Below are 24,784 nucleotides of genomic sequence, written 5' to 3' on the forward strand. Positions count from 1 at the left end.
TTATAGATTAATATACTATAATAATTATTATAGTAAAACATCAGAATTTTATTAGATGATGAAAGAAAAATAAACTGAAAATCAGAAGTGAATTGAAAGATTTCAACCTTTTTTAGTCGATCACTATGATGAGAAACCTAGAACTTTCAAATTGATCACTTGAGAGGGGTCGTATTTGATAAATTTAATGACACTTACATCTTTGTCAAAGTCATCATTGAAACAAAATTTTATTTTCTAAAAGCAGGAAGCAATTAGAATAAAAGTTATTACTAAATTAGGCCTAATATTAATAAATATATGCAAAATATTGCTGTTAGATGACATAGTTGATGACGAATATCTACCCATGTTCAAATATTAGGTTGAATAATCAAAATCAAAGCAAACTAAACTCTGAAGTTCAGGCTGAACTACAAGAATAATCAACAATGAAGACTAATTGATAAATGCTCGGCTTTTAGTTTTTCAAAGCTTGATTCAAATCAGCTGGTTTGGAAATGGCGTTTGTTTTGCCAATGTTTGACTTATGACATCGTAGCATGGCAAAGTAACGGACATGACTGGCAAGGCAGCTGAAAAGGTCAGTTTAAAGAGTTTTACCACGGGGTGCAAAGGTAAAGATGCAAAACAATTTGACACTTAAACAAACCAGAGGTGTTTTTGTAAAAGATAAAAATTGATGTCTAATCTGTAATGTAGATGTTTGATTTGAGGACAGATTCAAAATAAACACATTGAAAATAAAATTAAAAAAAACACTTAAATAGTATTACCAACTAACTTTTTATGTTTTCATACAATTTGGGGTGGACTTCTCAGTATTTGATGTCAAATCAGACTATAAGAGAGTGAACTCTGGAGTATATTTTTGAACAATTTGATGGAGTGACACTGAACTTTTGGTCAAAAATCATAAAACGAGAGAATGAGAATAACACACATCTTTGCCTAAAATGAAACATATAAACTAAAAAAACATCAAATATATTATATTTGATAAATAATTACACTATATCTTATTACACATAACATAACATTTGACCTTGACCTCCATACAAATCTATATAATGAATCCTAAATTACTATGGTTGATTATCAGATATTTTCTAAACTTGAACCTAAAGGCTCAATAAAAATTGCTATTGAACTTGTTTGATAGGTTATGTTATCAAAATTTTGCTTCATTACAGTAAGATATAAGTTGTTTCAGTTAATTTTACTGTTTTATTTCAGGTAACCAGTATATATCGTCATCCTACTATAGAAAACTTCATTGACATAGTTGTCGTTAAATTATTATTATTAGAATCTACACAGGTAAGATCAAACATAGCTTCCTCTGATATATTGTGACAAACTCACCATTGTCAGCAACATTAACAATGTACTTTGTCACCTCTATTAATTGAAGAGCTCTTATAGACAGAAGGTACACTAAGTTTTTAAGATAATCCTATCTTCATTCTGTTTTCTTGTTCAAAATATTTGAAAATGTGGTTATTAGTATAGGAGTTACTCTAGAATTATAAGTTTAATATCTTAAATAAATCATTTTTTTGATAACGATTCTTTAATAAACGTTTGATTGGATTTCAGGTAGGACCTCCAGTTAGTGCCAATGCTGCTAAAACATTAAAAGACTTTTGTCGTTGGCAAGGAGAAAATAATGAACCTACGGATAGTCCAGGTCATCATGACACTGCCATTTTATTAACTAGGTAAATATTGCTCATTTAGTACCTATCTGCAAGTATTTAGATTTGATTAATGTGATTGTTTCCTAAATTGCATGAAAAGATTTATCATATAGGGTAAATCTAAATCTAAATGTCATTGTACTTTAAATGATGTATCTTTCTTTAATGAATGATCATGATTTGTAGACTTTAGACTTCTGTAAAATAAAAAACAAATTTTATTGAAGATTTAGATCTTTAGTGAGCACTTTTAGATAAAATCAATTGATAATTACTTGAATCTAATTACAGACGAGATATATGTAGAGCAGAAGGTAAATGTGATACTTTAGGTGAGTGTTATGTATTTCACATTACATGCAAAGCAGCCATAGTTTATTATAACATTTTTTTTGCAAACACAAAATATTGTCTTCTAGCCTGTAAATAAATTGTTAAAAGAAGTTGTAAACCAGTTTGTAAACCAGGAAGTTTGGCTATCAGGGCCATTCTGGTATTCATATTATTACATTTTTATTTGCAAACTCAGGATGTTTTAATGAACCAACAAGAAACAAAGCAAACAAAAACTTTCAGAAACTGAAGTCCTAACTGACGCTCATATAAAGGGGTAACAATTACAAACTGGGTAACCAAGTCAGATCAGCTGGGCTGGCTCGTTTCATATGACCAGGATCTAAATCTGAGCATGTTAACCCACCTTACTTTTGAAAGTCTACTTCTAGTTTGTTATTTTTGTTAATACATTTCAAAAATTAATAGTCATTCTGAATAACAATATTATTTGCACACAGGTTTAGCTGAATTGGGAACAATTTGTGATCCTGTAAGAAGTTGTTCTATTATAGAAGACAATGGAATAAGTGCAGCTTATACTGTTGCTCATGAACTTGGTCATGTGTAAGTTTTAAGCTCTTTTCATTTTTAAAGTGATATCTGTCTTTTCATTTATCTTCTGACTGAATATGCCTTTTTAAAAATATATCTTTTTTCTCAAATACAAATGACTAGGAAACAACTGAAATAGAAATATAAACCATCTATTGTTTTTGTGAATAAAATAACTCCACCTGAAGGGTTAAACTATATTCTATAACTATACAATGATGATATATCATCTCATGTTAAAAGTATAAATTATCATTTGTCTTCTTCTTTCATGAATATATGAAATGTCAATAACTCTAGAGACCAACAATTCCTCTCTAAATTTCACTAAGAAACTAATAAAGATTTTGTTTTCAAGCTCTTGTGGGATATGGAGCAGATGAAAGATGAAAGACAATCACATTTGTGATTATGCCAAAGGCCTGATATGATGTCACATATCAATGTTTTTTGGGCAGATTACAAATGATTCATCAATCTGTCATGGCTACCATGTCATAGAAAAATCACATTATTTTGATGACATATTTGATAGAACTCCTAACATACAATTGTTAAGTTTATCAAAAAAGGAGTCATAACAGTCTTATAAGGTTACCCATTTTTTAGAGGTCAATCATACTGTGGTCTCAGAAACAGGTATTGTTCAGCTGAGCTTATCAGTTACTGTGTTAAATGCTTATCCTCAAAATTTGAAGCCATGTGTATCCTTAATTATACCTGTTTGAAATGATATTTAGTATTTTAAAAAAAAAATCAGCCATCTTATTAAATGGTTAATGGGCCACACTATTATCTTGTAAATGGTTTGTAGTAGCAGGGCCACCCTCGAATATATCTTAGTTTTTTTGTTCTTAAAAATATTTGGTTTCTAACATCAGATGTATGCAAATAGTAGATCATTGGGTGTTTCCTCCAAAATTCTTTTCATCTCAAAAAACATACTTTTCTCCATGCTTTGTTTTTGTTTGGCATTTATTCGGTTATTGATGGAGGTTGGAGTCTTGTCAAAAATGTTGAGAATTCACTTATCATGCTTATAATTACATTAAATGATTGCATAAATGAGCAATTAGAAATACTACTCAATTCACGTCAGACTGTTGCTATGGTAAACATCTCAACAAATCAGTTGCATTATCTTGGCAAAAATATCACCTAAAATTAAGATTAGTTGGTGTGCACAAATTCTTTCAATTAAGATTCCTCATAAAGATATAATAATATATATAGGCTAATAGGTAAATATGCATTTAGTGCACATTTGAATGTATCTTGTCGAAGCTGGTATCTTCTTAAAGCTGTAGTTTGGATGCTATTATGTTGTTTTTTTGACAAATCTAATTGTTTGTTATTAGATAAATATTTTCTCGAAAGATAGAAATAAAACAAAACAACATGCCTGTGGTTTTATGATATTGTCTGTTGGCAAATTGTAAAGTTTAAATGTTAGCTATATAAATTCAGTATTCTAGCCATATCCAAAAAGTTTATTCTTATTGTAGGCAAACAAAGATATTTTTGAACATCTGAGTTGGATCCTAAAAACGACTACAAATAGTCTTAGAGGTGACAAATAATATCAAATAGTATCAGCCAAAGAGTAAGCCAGAAGGGATCTTTGATCATGACTTTTTTTTTTTATCTTTTCAGATTTTCTCTACCTCATGATGATGATATTCAATGTAAAGGATTTAGAGGTCGTAGAATTGGTAAAAAATATCATGTTATGGCTCCAACATTAGATTATAATGCTAGCCCCTGGGATTGGTCCTATTGCAGTGCCAAATTATTAACCCAATTTATTGAGTATGTCTTTCTTTTTCTATTCTCTTTATGTACACTGCTACAACCGAGAACTTAACAATATTGGTAATCTCCCTTTTTTTCAGAGGCAGTTTGTCAATTTGGAGAAAACCTATGATGTAGAATAAATTGGATGTTTTGCACTGGGTATTATGTCAATGAAATTTTAGTATAATGAAAAATAGTTTACTAACACTAATTTTACTTTACAGATATATATTACGCTAAGCTTCTTCAGCATATTCTTTGAATTCTAAACCATGAGCATATCTCTGGAATTTTTGTTCATGAGCATTTTCTGGAACATAAAAATTGTACTTATACTATAAATTCTTAATTTTGGAAGCTTTATATTTGGTTGATTTCATATCCAATAAACGATTTTTTATTCTTTACCCCTATGGTGCAGTGCAGGTCTTGCTGAATGTCTCTTAGATCCTCCCAAAGTTCGTAAATATGTGAAAATGGTGGATGATAATCACCTTAAAGCACCAGGTCGGCTGTACACTGTAGAAAGACAATGTGAACTGGTATTTGGTGAACAATACTCAATTTGTCCCTGGCATTCAATGGTATGTACTGACTTGAAATGTTCAATGTCTTTTATTATTAGTGTCTGTCTACATGTATTTAAAATAGAATTAATGAAGCTATACACCTAGCTAGTTATTCATCAATGAATATTACAATGAACTAGAGATGAATACACTTTGTTCAAATTTGTTATAGGGAAGTTGTGAAAGATTATGGTGTACCAATAAAACTAATTCATCTTCTGGTTGTCGAACAAAACATATGCCCTGGGCAGACGGTACCAAGTGTGGCAGTAGAATGGTAAGCCATATTTTGAATACTTTGTTTACTGATTATTTAAAAAATTTTCTCTCCTGCTAATGTGAAAAATAAATGAATTTCCAAAATTTAGTTCCTGGTCCTGTTCTTTTATGTAAGCACTTCCTGTTGCAGAGTGCTACATTATGATTAAATCAGAATAACTATTGATACTTCTGCTGCTGATAATTTGATATAATATATATTTTAACAGTGGTGTAAACGTGGTAAATGTGTACCTATGTCTGCTAGTCAAATGGGACCAGCTGTAGATGGTAGTTGGGGAGATTGGGAGAAATATGGACTTTGCTCTAGAAGTTGTGGTGGTGGTGTGAAATTTAAAATCAGACATTGTAACAATCCAACGTAAGTAACTTTGTTTGTGTTATCCTGCTTCTATATTTGCACTCAACTGTAAAGTTGATATAGATACTGATTATACTGACTGTGTCTGTTGACACACAGTCACAGATGAACCAGAAGAAAGAACATGTCCAGGTTATACCATTGATTCAAACTGCAAAGATCATCTTGAACAAACATACACTGTACAAGAATAGTTGTATATCCTTCTCATCTTATAAAGGATGTATATTTTGTCCACTTAATTTTTTGGAACCTAAATAGTTACTTTTGGAAAATATACCCTTTCCTCTGAACAGAACAAAAAGTTGCCAAATTGTATAATGAATGAAAATATTTTTGTCCTTCATTTCATTTCATTAAATTCCTCAAAAAATCTTGTGGTGTAGTAGACTGTAAATTGTTAGATTGGCCAAAATATCTGAAATACTCTAAACTCTGAAATGAGAAAAATTTCCAGTATGATAATAAATTGTATAAAAACTAACAACTGGGACAGGGTCAAGTAGAAAGGAAATGAACTAGAATAACAATCATTATTTTTTCACTTATATTTTAATTTGATGAAGAATTTATTAAAGTATACTACTATTTCTCTGGTGATTATTTCTGTTGTTTTGAGTTTGATTTAGACATTTTCTTTTCAAAATTCTATATGATAGCTGCTTAGTTATGATAGCTTTCACCTGCTATTCTATTTTAATAAAGTGATCTGAATTTGTAGGGATTTCTGATGTTAATATCTGTTGATAATATTTCTACATGTTTATTCTTATTATAAATTTAGGCCATCCAACCTAGGAAAATATTGTCTTGGTAAAAGAAAGAAGTATAAATCTTGTAACACTAAGGTATAGAGTTTAAATGATTTGAAGACAAGATTTTCCTTTTTTTTACTTTTGAATTAAATTATTTAAAGAAATATCTCAATTTAAAAGATAACAATAAGTTTTAAGTCAAATATTTCAGATGTTTGATAAATTAAGTGTTATTTTATCAAGCCAGATCATCAAAATATATTCTGATTAAAATGTATTTTTGTAGCCATGTCCGCCTATCGTAGTTGATTTCCGTGAAGAACAATGTAACAATGCTAGTCAAAAAATTCATATTAATGGATTACCACCAAATGCTAAATGGGTTCCAAAATATTCAGGGGGTAAGTCTCATTTAATTTTCTTTCTTTTAAGATTTGTATGATGATCAATAAATTGTGTATGTCCTCATGTAGATGTCACAACTTCCTTTCTGTTATTGGCTCAAATATTTGTCTTATCATCCGCTAAAGCACCGATTCAACCAATCACATCTTTTTGTAGTTTAGACTTACATTACTTCAGAAAGGTTATTGATATTTTCACAGGCAGTTATAGCCACTGACATAATAAAAATACCAACACTGAATACTAGTATCACAATTTCAGGATCTTAATATAACAAGATGATACTAAACTGGATATTTTTAGGATATTCTTTAGAATAATTTTTTTGCAGGCATCTGTCTTGGTGCTCTAATAGCTGACTGAAAATAAGGGTAGCAATACACTTAAACCTTTTATGATTTATACATAAACCTTGATATCTATTCTGTTAAATTTCAGTACAAATGAAGGATGCATGTAAACTATTCTGTCGAACTGATCAAGGTTCAGCATATTATGAACTAGATGATAAAGTTATTGATGGAACTAAATGTTTTGCTCTGGAAGATGATATCTGTGTAAATGGCAAATGTCGAGTATGTATTTATTATAACAATTAAATCTTGTTATAGGGTGCATAAACCTAAAATAAGATTATCTTTTTTGCTGAAAGATTGGATAACAAGGAAATATGAAGAATATATAGTATTTGGAAAGCAACATGAAGGCACCCCTTTAAAAGAAGCAATATTGCCTAGTATTGATAACTGCAAAATTTGATAAACTAAACAAATAGCAGAATTTCTCTTATGCAACAGCTACACTTGATTTTTTAAGATTTATCAAGTGATGTTTTTTAATTCTAGGCTGCAGGCTGTGATAATCGTCTAGGATCTCAAATGAAACGTGATCAATGTGGTGTTTGTGGGGGAGATAACTCTTCGTGTAAAACTATAAGAGGGACATATAATAATGCTATCTATGGTTATAATAGAATATTAACTATACCAAGTGGTGCTACAGATATTGATATTAGACAAGTTGGACATCGAAACTCTAAAGATGATGACAACTATTTATGTAAGTTTTAACATATGATATTTAACTTTTTTTTGTGTATCATCCAAATGCAATAGCTCACAATATATCATATTATTGAACTCTTTTGATAAATGCAAACACAAACAACACTTGACATTTTTTAGCCATCAGCATCACCATCACCATCAGCAATGGTAGATCAGTGAACCATGGTGACTGCCTATAATGTGCACACCCAATTGAGCAAGGGCTTTGCACACTATAGTCCCAAATATATGGTACAGTTCATTATTAATCTTGTGTCATTTGTGATTTAAAATTTAATTGATATTCTATTCAAAATTTCAGTGGTAAAGAACTAAACTCTCTGTTGATTTAATGAATGATGTTTTTAATTTTACAGCTATCAGTAATGCTAAAGGGAAGTATATATTAAATGGTGGATTTGTAGTACGTACTGAAAAGTTTACTATTAAAGTACAGAGTGGTGTATTAGATTACAGTGGATCCAGTGCCTATGTTGAACATATTAATTCTACCAGAATGATAGGAGAATCTATTACCATATTTGTAAGTCAATAATTATCAGAATAACAATAAAGATGGAATTATTGAATGAGACTACTATTCATTTTGTTTATCTTGTTGCTTGTATTTACAACTTCTGAATATGATACTGATATTTTTATGGCCTACTTTTAGCTGGTACTTTATGCTTTATACAGAGGTGGTCTTTTTATCTTTAGATCTATACAAACGCGTTTAACAATCTGCTTTCATTCATTGAAAATGAATAAAGAGAATTTTAATGCTGATGTACTGGCAATATTTCCATAATTGCACATTGTATTGAATTGTCTTTCCTAGAAAAATGAGGAAGAGCAAGGTACATGTAAGACATAATTCCACCTTTCCACTTGATGAAGGAAACAGTTAAAGGTAGCGACAGTAGCTACCGTAGCGTGTGCTAAGAGGAAATTACAAAACGTTGATCCATGAAATAAGAGTTATCTCCCTTGAAACACTTTTTTTAAGACTTTGATATGCTTTGATATTTCTATATTGCTCTACAATTGATGTATTGAGTGCTATTTTAATAGTCAAAATATAATTATTATAGTACTCTATGTATTTTACAGGTATTGTCCGTTGGTCAACTCAATCCACCCAATATAACATACACCTATAAAATATCAGTAGGACCTAATGTACAGTATAGATGGAGTAATGAAGGCCAATGGAGAAAATGTTCTAGAATCTGTCAAGGTAGGCTACAATCTTCCTTAGTTTTCTTTCCTGATAAATCCAGACATTTAGCTTGTTATAAACTTGTTCTCATTGTCTAAGTGAATTATTGATGCAACATATATTTGTGTTTATTTCTGACTTTAGTTCCTTGTTTGACTGTGATGTTTATATAAGAAATTTGTTTTCACAGAAAACCTTTTTGGATTAACAAGAATGAATTTGTCACATCAATAAAGTGAAAAATTTGACCAAGAAATATTTTGCACTGTTTGTGTATGTAGTCTAATGGCTTTTACAAAACTTGCTCATTATACTTCAAGAAATTGCAAATTCAAGAACACAAATTAAGTAAGATGATTTTTGTGATTTATTTGATTTTTGAAATATAGGTACACGTAAAAGAAAGATAGTATGTATAAGAGAAGATGATAGATTAAGTGTATCTAAAAGAAGATGTCGTGGTAAACCTAGACCAGAACGAATGATAGAGAAATGTAACACAAATTGTGAAGTTTCGTAAGTCTTCTTTCTTCTTTTGTTAATATTTGATATTAAAACTATTCGATAATAGGATTGAAAGAGAAATGATTGAGAATAACAATAAGACTTATGTGGAAATTGTTGAGTGATGATGGTGAAAGTGTATTAGTGTATTAGTTCTCTGTTTGATTGATAACAAATTTGTGTATATATGTATAATTCCTGATATCCATTTCTGTTTTTATTGGGTTAAAAGCTAACATCCTCTTTGCCTGAAAGCACAATTTTGGTTTAAAACATTATTCATAAACACTCTTCTAGAGATACAATTAAGTCAATAAATTCATTGTTTTTGTGCTTCAAAAGGAAAAAATGAATAAAAAAGAAATGAAAGTATCTAAGTCAGTTGATACTACGGAAAGTGTGATAAATCTTATTAATTATATTGTAGTTGGAGAGCAGTAGATCAAGAAGAATGTCCAGTGAGATGTGGTACAGCTTTAAGAAGACAATTTGTTAACTGTATTAAACAAACGTCATCAGAAGTAACTGATATAGATGATAGACACTGTCGCCATCTAGGAGCTAAACCGAATGACTATGTAGAATGTCATGGAGAATGTTTGCCCACAACTTGGACTTATACTCTCTGGTCAGCTGTAAGTTTTCTTTCTCGTGCAAAATACATGTATTTGTTTTAGAACACTTTTGAAGCTCTTGAAAGTGTATAGCTGATACACATACTCTTTGAGAGGCTCTGAAGCAAAATGGACTACCAGCAACTGTGATCCATTGGATGGTGGCAAATTTCAACAATTGATCAGATTCCTCCAGTTGCCGCCATTTGCCAGTTTTCATTGAAAATCCAGTTACTTTGCAAACAGCAAAAATCAATTTGAAAGCATTAACGGCATCATCATGGTCATTTACCATTTTCCCATCAGTTAGCATATAATTTGCTGTATTTACAGTGTAGTGTAACTTGTGGAACTGGTAAACAGTATCGTCAAGCTAAATGTGTTGATGAAGCTGGTAAAGACCTACCAGAACATGAGTGTTATGTTAAAGATAAGAAGATTGTTCAAGTCTGTTTTAAACCAGAATGTACTTACTGGGAAACTGGAGACTATACCGGGGTAAGTTTGTTTTAAACCAGAATGTACTTACTGGGAAACTGGAGACTATACCGGGGTAAGTTTGTTTTAAACCAGAATGTACTTACTGAAAAACTGGAGACTCTACAGGGGTAAGTTTGTTTTAAACCAGAATGTACTTACTGAGAAACTGGAGACTATACAGGGGTAAGTTTGTTTTAAACCAGAATGTACTTAATGGGAAACTGGAGACTATACTGGGGTAAGTTTGTTTTAAACCAGAATGTACTTACTTGGAAACTGGAGACTATACAGGGGTAAGTTTGTTTTAAACCAGAATGCACTTACTGGGAAACTGGAGACTATACTGGGGTAAGTTTGTTTTAAACCAGAATGTACTTACTGGGAAACTGGAGACTATACAGGGGTAAGTTTGTTTTAAACCAGAATGTACTTACTGGGAAACTGGAGACTAAACAGGGGCAAGTTTGTTTTACACCAGAATGTACCTACTGGGAAACTGGTGTTACGGGTCCAAAAACTGCTACTATAAGGGAGATTGTTTTTAAAACACCAACTCTTCCATATATCTTGATTGATCCACAAGAATTGTGTAATTTTCTTTGGTTGTCTCAGATTTGTGCCCTACACTTCAAATTTTACTATATAATTATTTAAGTTGGGTAGGTTTCCATAGAATATTGGAATGATTTTCTGATGTGTAACTATATGATATATAATTATATTAACAGTGTACAGTTACTTGTGGACGTGGTAAGAGACATCGTAAGATCTGGTGTAGTAAGAAAGGTGAAATGGTCAGTGATAATCTGTGTGATAGAACTCAACGACCTCATCCTACCAAAGAATGTTTTATGGGAGAATGTCCAGAATGGTTTATTGGTGGTTGGGGAATAGTAAGTCTTTGTTGTTGATAAATTTCAGAACTTTGACATATAAAGGGTGGAATGTAATTGTTGATAGTTTTTATTATTTAATACTATCCCCTTTTAAGAAAAGCAAAGCAAATGGTGTTTTCATTTTATAAGACCAAACTGTACACTAATTTCTTTTTTTTTCAGTGTTCTGTATCATGTGGTAAAGGTCATAAAGAAAGAGCTGTAAAATGTCGTCTGAAAGAAGTTCTACAGGATGACAGTGTTTGTGATGCTAGTAAACGTCCTGTTGATAGACAGCCATGTTATCGTGAAGGGTGTGGAACTACAGTTGGTCTACCTATACAAGAAAAAACAACTCTTTATCCTCAACAAGCTTACTGGAGATTTGGAAGTTGGACAGAGGTATATAGATTGTGCAAATTTCATGGTTTCTACTGTATGTTATCATTATCAGTATATGCAATGCTTTTATTTGTTCCTGTACTGAATTTTTTTCTTGATAAATTGATTCCAGAGCTGCTGAATAGCCTTGACCTGACTATGTCTATCATAGAAGGTAGCAGGTCTTATCTAATGCTGATGTTATCATCAAACTTGTCAGTGAAATTTGATTTGATATTTGAATATGATTAATTCAATAAGATTTTGGATCTACATTTCAGTGTTCATCAAGTTGTGGTACAGGATCTAGAGATAGATTTGTGAGCTGTATGGATTATCATAATAGAAGGATTAAAGATGAGAAATGTAGTCATCTTCCCAAACCAGCTAGTCATGAGAGCTGTTTTCTTACACCCTGTGGTCATTGGAAGACTGGTGACTGGACTGAGGTTAGTACTTCATTATAAGGTAACATGAATATCGCCATATGGTAAGGATTCAGAGAGTAAGATGCTTGCTAAAAATACAGAATGTTCAGAGTTTGATCTTGGCATTGGAATTGATAAAACTTACAGATTGTCCCATGTACCACTGGCAGTTCATGTTAAAGATCCCTCAATAGTTGATGTTAATGCTGATATCAAAATTCTTTCATTGGACACTGCATGGCACTTTCTGTCATCATAAGCCTGATGTAAAAGAAAAAATAAGCAAAAATTCATTTTTCCATATTTGATCTATCAAAAAACACGATCTGAGTTTTCAGATAACATCACTTGGATTTTGGGTTTCATATTGCGGCTTGAATCGTTAATACTTAAGGTTTTAATTTATTGCAATTAAAGTGTACAGTAACATGTGGTGAAGGTATTAGAAAGAGACAAGTAAAATGTATGTTATTTGGTGATGTTGTAACTGATGATGATCAATGTGACTTATCCTCTAAACCTCTACAACAATTTCACTGTAACCGAGAAGATTGTACAGTCAAAGAATCAGATAAGGAGGAAGACTTTGCCATAGCTGTTATAACTAGTAATGATGTTGATGGTACAAGTCATTATAGAGTTGGTCCATGGAGTCCTGTAAGTATTTTATTCTTTTAAATTTAGTCTGTAACAATCATTACTATGAGCAAAATATAAAAAGAGTTCCTTTAGTTTGGTTTTATTTGCCTGTATGTAGCAGATTTGTATTTTTAATCAAGCAAAGGTTCTCCAACTAGAGGTTAGCACTATTTACATTGATTAAGGGATTTTTTCACTAGACATTCAATTATCAATGCTGACATTTTGTGTTGTATGACTAACAAATGGTTTTAGCATAAATGTCTGTAGATAGTAGTGGTATTAGAAGTTTCTGTAAACAATGATATGATGTCATGTTATATATCTTTCAGTGTTCTGTAACTTGTGGTACTGGATGGCAGAGAAGACAAGTGGTATGCCGTGATGAAAACGGTCCCAGTAAAGATTGTGATGAATCAGTGAAACCAGATAAAATACAGAATTGTGAAACTATACCATGTCCTAAATGGCAGGTAGAAGACTGGTCAGAGGTAATTATCTATCTATCTATGTATGTCAGCTAAGTACAGATCTTTGTTGTGTTATTGACTACAATGTTAATGTTTGACTGAAATACAAGTCTTCAAATTTCCATTTACTCCATTTAGATACTCTGGGTTTTTTACTCAGAACTGTTCAAATCTGAAATTCTAGTATTAACAGTGATCAGATGAATTCATAGAGTTTAATTTGATTCTTTTCTAGTGTTCAGCAGAATGTGGAGCTAAAGGAGAACAGACAAGAGAAGTGAGATGTAAACTAGAAAATAAACAGATTTTACCCAATATCAACTGTGATATCAAACTACGGCCATCAGATACTAGATTATGTAGTGGTACTTGTACTAGTGGTTCATATCATTGGCATGTTGGATCCTGGTCCACGGTAAGGAGGAATCCTAATCCTTATTCTAGACCCAGATCAAATCATTACTCACGATCACAATCTAGAACTCAAACACCATCTAACTATCATCATTCACAATCACGTAATAGTCTTCCTAGTCATAATAGACATTCTCCTACACATACATACAGATATAATAGGTCACATAGTCATCCTTCTAGCACTAGGAATACTGCAGCTTATGCTGAATATTACCGACGTAAGGCATACATTGAGAGACTTAGACGTCAACATTTAATTAGAAGTGCTAGACTAAGACAATATTAGTATCTCCCAGCTCACATCTTGATTCTTTGATAATATATTTAAGATAAACCGTTTGTAATATTTCATATTTGATGTTAATTACTTGAAATTTAATTAGTAACCATTGATTGTTAAATTGTTGTAAAAGAAAATATGTTTCATTTAGTCATAAAAAATTTGAAAGTATACTATACTAGTGTATTTTCACAAGGGAGCTACATATATCACTGATAGTAAACTATTGAAAGTTATTAAATTGTATTGTGTCTGCCAGTACACCTCCTCTTGTTAACATTGGAAAAATTGTGAAGGTCAAGGTAATATTTTAACAGAACTAGTTCATTATAAAATATTTGATCTCATTCATACATCAATTCTTATCGAATCTCACAAAAAACACAATGAACATCAATCCCATGTTAAATGCTTTTACCTTTTATGGTAAGCAGATGGCATTAAAATTTGAAATATTTGAAGAGGAAATTTTGTGAAATATATGAGGTAAATATTGATGAGATGTTGAACATATTTGGTATGTGTCATGTCAAATATATAAGAGTAAATATGTATGGTAAATTAGTAGAGCTAGGTCTGGTGTAGATCTTCATATTTCATGATTGATACAAACCAAACAACTTCAGTCTTAAAGACGGGTTACCTTAACTTTTTAAACTCTCTTAGATATTGTCTGTTAAGTTTGATATCCAGCTCATCTCTCTTGAAAATCACAGTGGTATTAAGTTCATTACATTAGAAATATGATGGGGTGTATAAGCTTTTTAGCTATACCGGTTATACATATTTCATTATGCCTTTAATTTCAATAATTTCTAATGATTTGGCTCAAATTATTACACTCATCAACCGTGATCTGATGAAATCTTTCTATTAATTGTGTACAGTCAAATTGTGTCATGATTTTTGTTTTTAAATCTTAAAATACAGTTAAAAGTATGTTATTAGTTGAAAACAATGTTAAACACTATATACCTATGTGGAGGAAACAAAGCATTTGATTGGTTGAATATTTCTTTTGGATTTATATTTTTTTCCATATGGAAAGTTCTTAGCATTTTTAGTTGCATATTACTTGTCTCTGTATTTGCAATGAAAATTCAATAATTAATAATCGCTTAAAACTCTGTTTCAACTTTCAAATTTCGTATTTGACCCCAGTAGTAAGGATATACTTTACATGCTGTACTCTTCCTTACTTAATAGTTGATGAGTTCAACATAAATACCTCAATTTTACTTTTCTCATAGAGGTTAAACAAACTTGACGTAAATTGATAAACAATTTATCTTAAAACCACAAAAATGTGATGAACTTTTTATAAGAATAATCACCAAGACATAAAATTGGCTACCTTCAAACCTCTTGTTGTATATTGATGAAGTTGTTTTACCTGGATAATCTAAACTTTACCTCTGGGAATTATCTGACCTAGTGCTCTAAATTCCTTTTTTACAAACTGTCTGGATATCACAATCTATTGGCCAATTATCGTCATATCAACTATTTCATTATGACCTTATGTACTCTATTGCCCTTTCATTTGAATTTTTGCCAAAATGTCTGAGAAATTTTCCAGTCGTTAAAATTGTTCACACTTTTCTTGCCAAAATGTAATTTGTACACTTTTACCACTGAATAAGTAGAGATGTTGAAATTTTCACTTCATTTTCTAAATTACTTCAGTTTCACACTGTAATTGAAGTAAATAATTGCTGAGTATATAAATGATATCATATTGTTGACTTATTTTTACCTGATTGAAATTTATGTTGAATTAGATATTTTGATGAAATACTGTTCAAATTTTACCTTCAAAACTGTAATTGAAGTTGAAAATGAATGATATTCTCTATATCTTGATTTATTTCATAAGAGCCTTGTCAGTTCAGTTTTCTCAAATATTTCTTTTGTAGGATATTTTTATGTTTAATTTCTTTACAACAATTTTCTATCATTTTATCATCCATCTGTAATGATTGTTCATCTTATTTATTTTCAAATCTGTCCTGGTAAAAACTCTTGTATTCTATTATGTCAAAAAATTTACGAATAGGAATTCAAAATGATAGCCTAAGACTGCTCAATTCTGTAGGCTATATCAAATTATTGCATTTTTGTATATTATTGACCATTGGTTTGATCAAATCGTAGAATTAGGATTTTGTTTTATTAAAAATGTTGTAAATAATTCATTTAACTTCATGTAAATAATTACAGATAGTATTGTAAACTGTATAAATCATACCAAAGATATAAATGGCTAAAGTGCTATCTCTATATTATATAATATGGTTAAATTATTCTATATACATGTCTTATATAACTTCTACTGTATGATACTCAATGTAAACTCTCAGGTTGTGAATTCAATTTACCAGAAAGACAGAGTTGCTTCCCTTGACTGGGTCTGGCAGCTCTGTCTTTCTGGCTACTTTTTAAAAATAATTTCAGAATGACCTTTGCTCCCAAATGTAATTTGAAACCGATGTTTAATTATAGATTATTTAAATGACAGATTCTGGGGGGTTTCCTTCAATAATTTACCATAAAATACTAACAAATACCCTCCCCCTTTATCATGCATTAAACTTCAACAGGTGGTTACATATGTATTGGTTGAAAGATGTTAGTAGGAGGAGTTATCAATTGTCAATCATGATTATTTATGTTAATCTATGTATAAGATTGTTTAATGAATTAGTGGGTGGTATATTCCTATCAAGGTTTTATGGTAATTGTAAAGGTGGAGGTATGATTAGGTGGATCTGGATTCAGCTGGTATTACTAGTCTTGTTAAAGTTTTGAAAGTACACAAGACAGTAATTCCATCATAGAAAATTTAGAATGAACATCCATATTGTCATGGTCGTAGACATAATTATCTCTTAGGCATATCTCAAGTGCTCAAAGAGCTATTGCACTTAACATAGCATGGGAAAAGTTCTTGACAATTGTTAAAAATGAAAATAATGCTTGGACAGAAGTGTTTTATAATTGACATCTGAAGTTGTCTTCATCATTTAGAAATGATCTGCAAAAGATCAAACCAGTAAAAGTGGCGCTGATTTGTTCTGGTTCATTGCATGCCTCATATTTGCTGGTTTAATGTCATAAGTCAACTTTCAAACTCCCCCAAAATTTGCATATTGCACTTTCAGACATTCCATTTATATAAAGTATATTTTTATTTGAAGTATGTTTTTTATTCTCATGAAGTGTGAATAAATTGTGAATTTTGTCTAGTAAGTAAATTGAATGTGCTAAGCTGGCAGGTATTCGATATAGTTTATAAGAGTCTATAAATGAAAGCGGCCGGTTGATGGAAAATGTCATGTGGTTAGTGATAGTAAGATGGCGTGGTTCCAAATTGTAAAGATTTCTCTCTGGCTTATATAGGATACAGATGGTAGAAGAGGGAAATAGTTATATAAACTTTTATAACAGGTCAAACTCCTCAAGTTTATATTCCAATGTCGACTTGTTCTAAGTGAAATATGTAATGAGTATATTAATTGAGAGAGTAAACTGTTAGTATTACTCTAGTTTATCATGCTGTTTCTTCTACTTTCATCTTTATCACTATTATACACATAACAGTTTTACATTATTTAACAAATCATATGTAAGGGCCCCCATGCTGTGAATTATATCTTAGCACCATATCTATATTGTCTGTTTAATATTTTTGTAAACATGTCAAATTCTTGAAGAGAATTCGATGATCAGTTTTTTACTAAAGCATTCATATACCCTTTTTGAAATGTTTCATATCATTTGCAATGAAATAGATCTTTGTATCCTCAAAAAAACAGGTAGTCTGTTCTTGTGATCCAGCTGTTCACCAATCAGTCAAAAACAATGTATTGTCATAGAGATTCCACTTAGCTATCTAATAGCAATAACTTTGGGTTAGCACATCACCATCCTTAAAATCACTGTGGTTGGGCTTAAAGGACAAATACTTATAATCCATGACCTTGAGTATTACTGATATTAGTACAATTACAATTTTATCATAGCCTGTCTACCTATAGTACTCTATTTGAAATATGTCTCGTTTATCCAATGCCAGATCTGACAAAATGATCTTCTCTCATTACAGTGTAGTGTAACATGTGGACGTGGACAACGACATCGTACAGTAGCTTGTGTTGATCCAGATGGGAATGAACATCATACTTCTTTATGTCCTAAGAAGAAACCACGTAATACTAAACGATGTTTCCGTGGATTCTGTCCTAGATGGTATTCTGGAAGCTGGAGTAAGGTAAGTATTTGCTAAATCTAACATTGGACTTTTATGCATCCTTTGAATGGTCAATGAAACTATGTGCGTAATAATTAAAAGATACGTAGTCAAGCATAATCCATTTGGCATTCATTAAATTCTCGTAGAAAAAAGGTAATATAACCAAAAAGTAGAAAAGACTGGATTTACACTGAAAAAGCTCATTCTTTATTTATTCATTTCAGTGTTCTGTTACTTGTGGAAATGGTATTAGAGAAAGAGAAGTATTGTGTCGAGATAACAGAAGAAACAGAAGACGTATTCTAGACCCATCACTCTGTGCTGGAAAACAGAAACCACCAACTAGATCAAACTGTCACAGAAAACCATGCTCAGAATTTATTTGGAAGGTTGAAAAGTGGAGTGAGGTACACAGTTTTTCATAAAATATGAATTTAACAATAAGTAAGAACTGCCACTCATGCATTGCTGAACGTCAAAATAACCTCGGGGAATATAAATGTAATCTTTACTTAGTGAAAAATTTTCAATTTTTATCATCAAGTTGTTCAGTAATATTATGGAAGTGATTATTGATGGAATTTTGGAACTCTTCCTTTGAGAAGTCCTCTACTATACATTTTTTACTCCCAATTTATACGTAATTATACGGAGCCCTTAAGACGCAATTTTCCAAACTTTTATCAAATATTTTGTTTTAACGAAATAATTAGTTTGTTTTAACGAAATAATTAATTTGTTTTAACGAAATAATATCATATATTTCAAAAACTTTTCGTTTAAACGATTGAATTATTTCATTTAAGTTATAAGTTATTCGATTAAATGAAATAATTATTTCGTTTAAACGAAATGCTTAATTCGTTTAATCGAAAAGTTTTTTCATTTGAACGAAATATATATGATAATATTTCTTTTAAACAAATTAATTATTTCGTTAAAACAAAATATTTGATAAAAGTATGGAAAATTGCGCCTTAGGGGCTCCGTACAATTGTCTCGCTTGTACACTTTTTTTTTAACTTTGGAATTTCAGGTTGTTAAGCATTTTTTATTATTATTACAGTGTTCTAAAACATGCGGCTTTGGTCGTAAAGAAAGAGATGTAAACTGTGTTGATCGTCAAGGTCAACCTGTGACCTCTCACCTCTGTGATAGTGAAAGTAAACCTAAAGTCAGACGTAGATGTAGTGAATTTCCTTGTCCTTATATTTGGAATGCTGGACCATGGTCTGAGGTAAAGTTGATAAAATCTTGAAGAACATAACCATAGTTACGGCAAAAATTTCATTTGAATCAAGACCACAGTGGTCTGACTAATACCTAGACATGAAAAAATAATGGTTAACTAGTAATCTAGATATAAGGCTAGTGATAAGTCTAATGAGTTTCATTGTTATTGAAAGACGAATAAGTAAGTTATGTTGTAGTATTAACTCTGTCTTTTATGGGTGTCAGGCAAACTAATCATTATGCTTATTGTACACTATAGTTGTTGAAGTGTTAGAACTTAACACAGTGGATAGAAATTTATAAGAGTGACTGTTATTGGACGTCATTGTTTACAACATGTATATGAATTTTTCAGTGCTCCTCAAAATGTGGACAAGGTCATCAGTCACGTATTGTGGTATGTCAAGCTGTTACTAAGGAAGGTTGGATTCTACCAGGAGAGGTGAAGAATAAATGTGAACTCAAACATCGTCCTACCACTTATCAATATTGTAATTTTGGAGAATGTAATGCCAAATATCGTTGGAGAGTTGGTCCCTGGGGAGAGGTAAGAGTTAAACTCCAGTTTCAAAAAATGTAAAAATTCATTGTTAGAAAAGGGCAAGGAATTTTTCAAATTTAGATTATAACAGATGTATGATGTTTTTTTGCTAATTTTAGTTTATTTACGTCGAATTCTATTCTCTGTTCATTTTCAGTGTTCAGCCAAATGTGGAACTGGTAAACAGAGAAGAATGACTATTTGTGTTGATAAATTTAACAATAAAAAATCACGAAGACGTTGTGATATGCGATATAAACCACCTTCATCTCAAAACTGTTACACAAATCCATGTAAGTTACTTTTTGATTTAGTTCAACAAACCTTTATTTGGGACATTTAAAATATTTGTATATAGTGTTTATTTATTCCAACCACCAGCAACAAAAATATAAGTTTTTTTAATTTTCTATATCAATAAACTCAGTTTTGAAATTTGTGTGTTTTTATAAGTTTAACAGGCCAGATCCTTTTCATTCTAGTATTATTAAGGTATAGACTTGTAACTTCTGTCTACAGGTTATGCTAGATCATGTAAAGAATTAAAAGACTTAACCACTATAAGAAAAGATGGTGATTATAGAATATTACTAAATTCACAATTAGTCTCAGTAAGTATTATACTAAATCATCGCAATTTAAACTTTGCTTGTCAAATTCAGTCACTTTACTTTGGACTAAAAGGAAATGATAATATTTGTACATATAGAATTTTGATCAACTCAACTCAATTCTATAAGTATATAAATAACAAGGATTTCTGTTTTCTGTTCATTGTTTTAGAAATAAGAATGAAATTTGTAATAAATAGTCAAAATGGTTATATGCTTACTATTTTATTATCCAAGTTTAGATCTATGTTTCATGTGATGTAAAATGTAAAATATGTTTCATTATTATCTTTCTTACACATTTTAAAAACTGTTTTATCTTTTCAACTATATGGTATGTTTAACTTTTAGATATACTGTAAAGATATGCGTAAACCGACACCTATAGAATATTTGTCTCTACAAGAATCAGCTGATGATAATTATGCCGAAGTTTATGGCCAAAGGTACATTTTGTAAAGCTTTGTTTATAATCTATAAGCTGCGACATGAAAGTGATTCTTTTTTAAGAAATTAGGTACTACAAAACCAAACTGGAAATCCATAACACATACTGGTAATACATTGGTAGCAGCTGATAAAGAAAAAGATTCCTAAAATTGGAATTTATCAAAGTTAAGCTTTCAATAATATGGTGATAAAAACACTGCACTTAATAACTATTATGTCATGGTTGTTATTGCAAGAGAGGGGTTATTTCCCCTTATGATGTATGAAACAAAGAGAAAATTGATAATCTTACAACAAGTTCCAAAATAAATACTATATTGTTTGTTTTTTCTCCACTGCAGACTACGTCGACCTGGTAAATGTCCTTACAATGGAACACGAATAGATGATGTAAACATTGTCGTAAGAAACCTTATCGTCAAGCTGGTTTCACCAAGTTTAATAAAATTAGAATTGATTTAAATACACTCAAGCTAATCAGTAAGTATATATTATTTAAGCAAAAGATGATACAGTACATTTAGTGTTAGTGATAATAATTAATTTATATTATATCAGCTGAAGATAGTGTTAATATTAATTTATATTATTTCAACTGAAGATATTACATTTAGTGTTAGTGATGATAATTAATTTATATTATTTGAGCTCAAGATAATACATTTAGTGTTAGTGATAATAATTAATTTATATTATTTCAGCTCAAGATAATACATTTAGTGTTAGTGATAATAATCAATTTATATTATTTCAGCTGAAGATAATACATTTAGTGTTTGTGATAATAAGTAATTTATATTATTTCAGCTCAAGATAATACATTTAGTGTTAGTGATAATAATTTATTTATATTATTTCAGCTGAAGATAATACATTTAGTGTTAGTGATAATAATTAATTGATATTATTTCAGCTCAAGATAATACATTTAGTGTTAGTGATAATAATTAATTTATATTATTTCAGCTGAAGATAAAACATTTAGTGTTAGTGATAATGATTAATTTATATCATTTCAGCTTAAGATAATACATTTAGTGTTAGTGATAATAATCAATTTATATCATTTCAGCTTAAGATAATACATTTAGTGTTAGTGATAATAATCAATTTATATTATTTCAGCTGAAGATAATACATTTAGTGTTAGTGATAATAATTAATTGATATTATTTCAGTTCAAGATAATTCATTTAGTGTTAGAGATAATAATTAATTTATATTATTTCAGCTGAAGATAATACATTTAGTGTTAGTGATAATATTGATTTATGTCATTTCAGCTCAAAATATTACATTTAGTGTTAGTGATAATAATTAATTTATATCATTTCAGCTCAAGATAATTCATTTAGTGTTAGTAATAATAATTAATTTATGTCATTTCAGCTCAGGACAATACATTTAGTGTTAGTGATAATAATTAATTGATATTGTTTTAGCTGAGGATAATACATTTAGTGTTAGTGATAATAATTGATTTATATCATTTCAGCTCAAGATAGTACATTTAGTGTTAGTGATAATAATTAATTTATATTATTTCAGCACAAGATAGTACATTTAGTGTTAGTGATAATAATTAATTGATATTATTTCAGCACAAGATAGTACATTTAGTGTTATTGATAATAATTAATTGATATTATTTCAGCTGAAGATAATACATTTAGTGTTAGTGATAATAATTAATTGATATTGTTTTAGCTGAGGATAATACATTTAGTGTTAGTGATGATAATTCATTTATATCATTTCAGCACAAGATAATACATTTAGTGTTAGTGATAATAATTAATTGATATTGTTTTAGCTGAGGATAATACATTTAGTGTTAGTGATGATAATTAATTTATATCATTTCAGCTCAAGATAATACATTTAGTGTTAGTGATAATAATTAATTTATATTATTTCAGCTCAAGATAATACATTTAGTGTTAGAGATAATAATTAATTTATATCATTTCAGCACAAGATAATACATTTAGTGTTAGTGATAATAATTAATTGATATTATTTGAGCTCAAGATAATATATTCAGGGTTAGTGATAATAATTCATTTATATTATTTGAGCTCAAGATAGTATATTTAGTGTTAGTGATAATAATTAATTGATATTGTTTTAGCTGAGGATAATACATTTAGTGTTAGAGATAATAATTCATTTATATTATTTCAGCTCAAGATAGTATATTTAGTGTTAGTGATAATAATTAATTGATATTGTTTTAGCTGAGGATAATACATTTAATGTTAGTGATGATAATTAATTTATATCATTTCAGCACAAGATAATACATTTAGTGTTAGTGATAATAAGTAATTGATATTGTTTTAGCTGAGGATAATACATTTAGTGTTAGTGATGATAATTAATTTATATCATTTCAGCTCAAGATAATACATTTAGTGTTAGTGATAATAATTAATTTATATCATTTCAGCTCAAGATAGTACATTTAGTGTTAGTGATAATAATTAATTTATATTATTTCAGCTCAAGATAGTACATTTAGTGTTAGTGATAATAATTAATTTATATCATTTCAGCTGAAGATAAAACATTTAGTGTTAGTGATAATAATTCATTTATATTATTTCAGCTCAAGATAGTACATTTAGTGTTAGTGATAATAATTAATTGATATTGTTTTAGCTGAAGATAATACATTTAGTGTTAGAGATAATAATTAATTTATATTATTTCAGCTCAAGATAGTACATTTAGTGTTAGTGATAATAATAAATTTGTACCATATGGGTCATCAGGTGATTGTTACAGTTCACATGATTGTCCACAGGTAAAATATTTCTTTGATCAATACAATTTTGTTTACAAATGTGTTGTACAGTTTTATGCATTAATACATGGAACATTTCTTTGTATCAGATTTATTAAAAAGCTTTATGGAATAGTTCTTCGAGAACAAGATAATTAGTTGATGAGAAATATTTTAATCGTTATATGATAATTGATCAAACACTAAAATTATCTTCTTTCTTGTGAGTATTTTGAAATTAGATATATGTTAACAAGTTTTGTTACATTTTTGTAGGGTCGATTTAATATCAACCTGGTAAATACAGGTTTCATTGTCTCAGTAAATACAACATGGATATTACACGGTAGTAAAGCTTCTCAACGTATCTGGAGATTACGAGTAAGTTTTATATGAAAATACAACCCTCTGTGGTATAATTTGGAAAGTCCAATCTCAATTTCTGTGCTTTTTCCAATGGTTTAGACTTACAGAAACCTTTTATTGTTTTGTTTGAAATGTGCTTCAAATTCAAGTCATAAAAAAGTAGCCAGATTAAGGTATCTATGCCATGATTGTTAAGTTGTAAGTTGAAGGCTATTAACAGAAATTACAATGCCTTGAACAAATGATTGTCCTTCCACTTGACCTCCTACTGTCATTCTAACAAACAGAATATTTTGATTGATAAATGGTGTGTGGTCTGTATGTATGTGTATTATGTGTATTCCAGGATGGAGAAATTATTAAAGGTATATGTGGTGGTTATTGTGGAAGATGTTCCCCTGATGCAGACTCGGGTTTACAATTACAACTGAGACCATAG

At 30.1% G+C, this 24,784-nt stretch overlaps 1 protein-coding gene across 1 annotated transcript; it reads left to right on the top strand.

The window, feature by feature from the left end:
• Positions 1-559: 559 nt before the first annotated feature.
• Positions 560-24,784, top strand: LOTGIDRAFT_174945 (hypothetical protein; the record flags this gene model as incomplete). The annotated part of the gene is made up of 36 exons (XM_009054834.1): positions 560-583; positions 1,237-1,320; positions 1,600-1,721; positions 1,992-2,032; positions 2,495-2,600; positions 4,242-4,397; positions 4,804-4,966; positions 5,124-5,228; positions 5,440-5,591; positions 6,376-6,439; positions 6,633-6,747; positions 7,190-7,326; positions 7,597-7,810; positions 8,175-8,341; positions 8,911-9,037; positions 9,409-9,535; positions 9,951-10,158; positions 10,471-10,635; positions 11,346-11,510; positions 11,676-11,894; positions 12,155-12,322; positions 12,719-12,958; positions 13,273-13,431; positions 13,646-13,825; positions 18,213-18,377; positions 18,584-18,766; positions 19,426-19,596; positions 19,948-20,139; positions 20,291-20,426; positions 20,653-20,744; positions 21,096-21,190; positions 21,536-21,596; positions 21,949-21,982; positions 23,909-24,000; positions 24,256-24,360; positions 24,692-24,784. The coding sequence occupies 36 exons, from the start codon at positions 560-562 to the stop codon at positions 24,782-24,784; spliced, it is 4,827 nt and encodes a 1,608-aa protein (XP_009053082.1).

This window comes from Lottia gigantea (genome assembly GCF_000327385.1).
Source record: "Lottia gigantea unplaced genomic scaffold LOTGIsca_227, whole genome shotgun sequence".
Taxonomy (NCBI): Eukaryota; Metazoa; Mollusca; class Gastropoda; family Lottiidae; genus Lottia; species Lottia gigantea.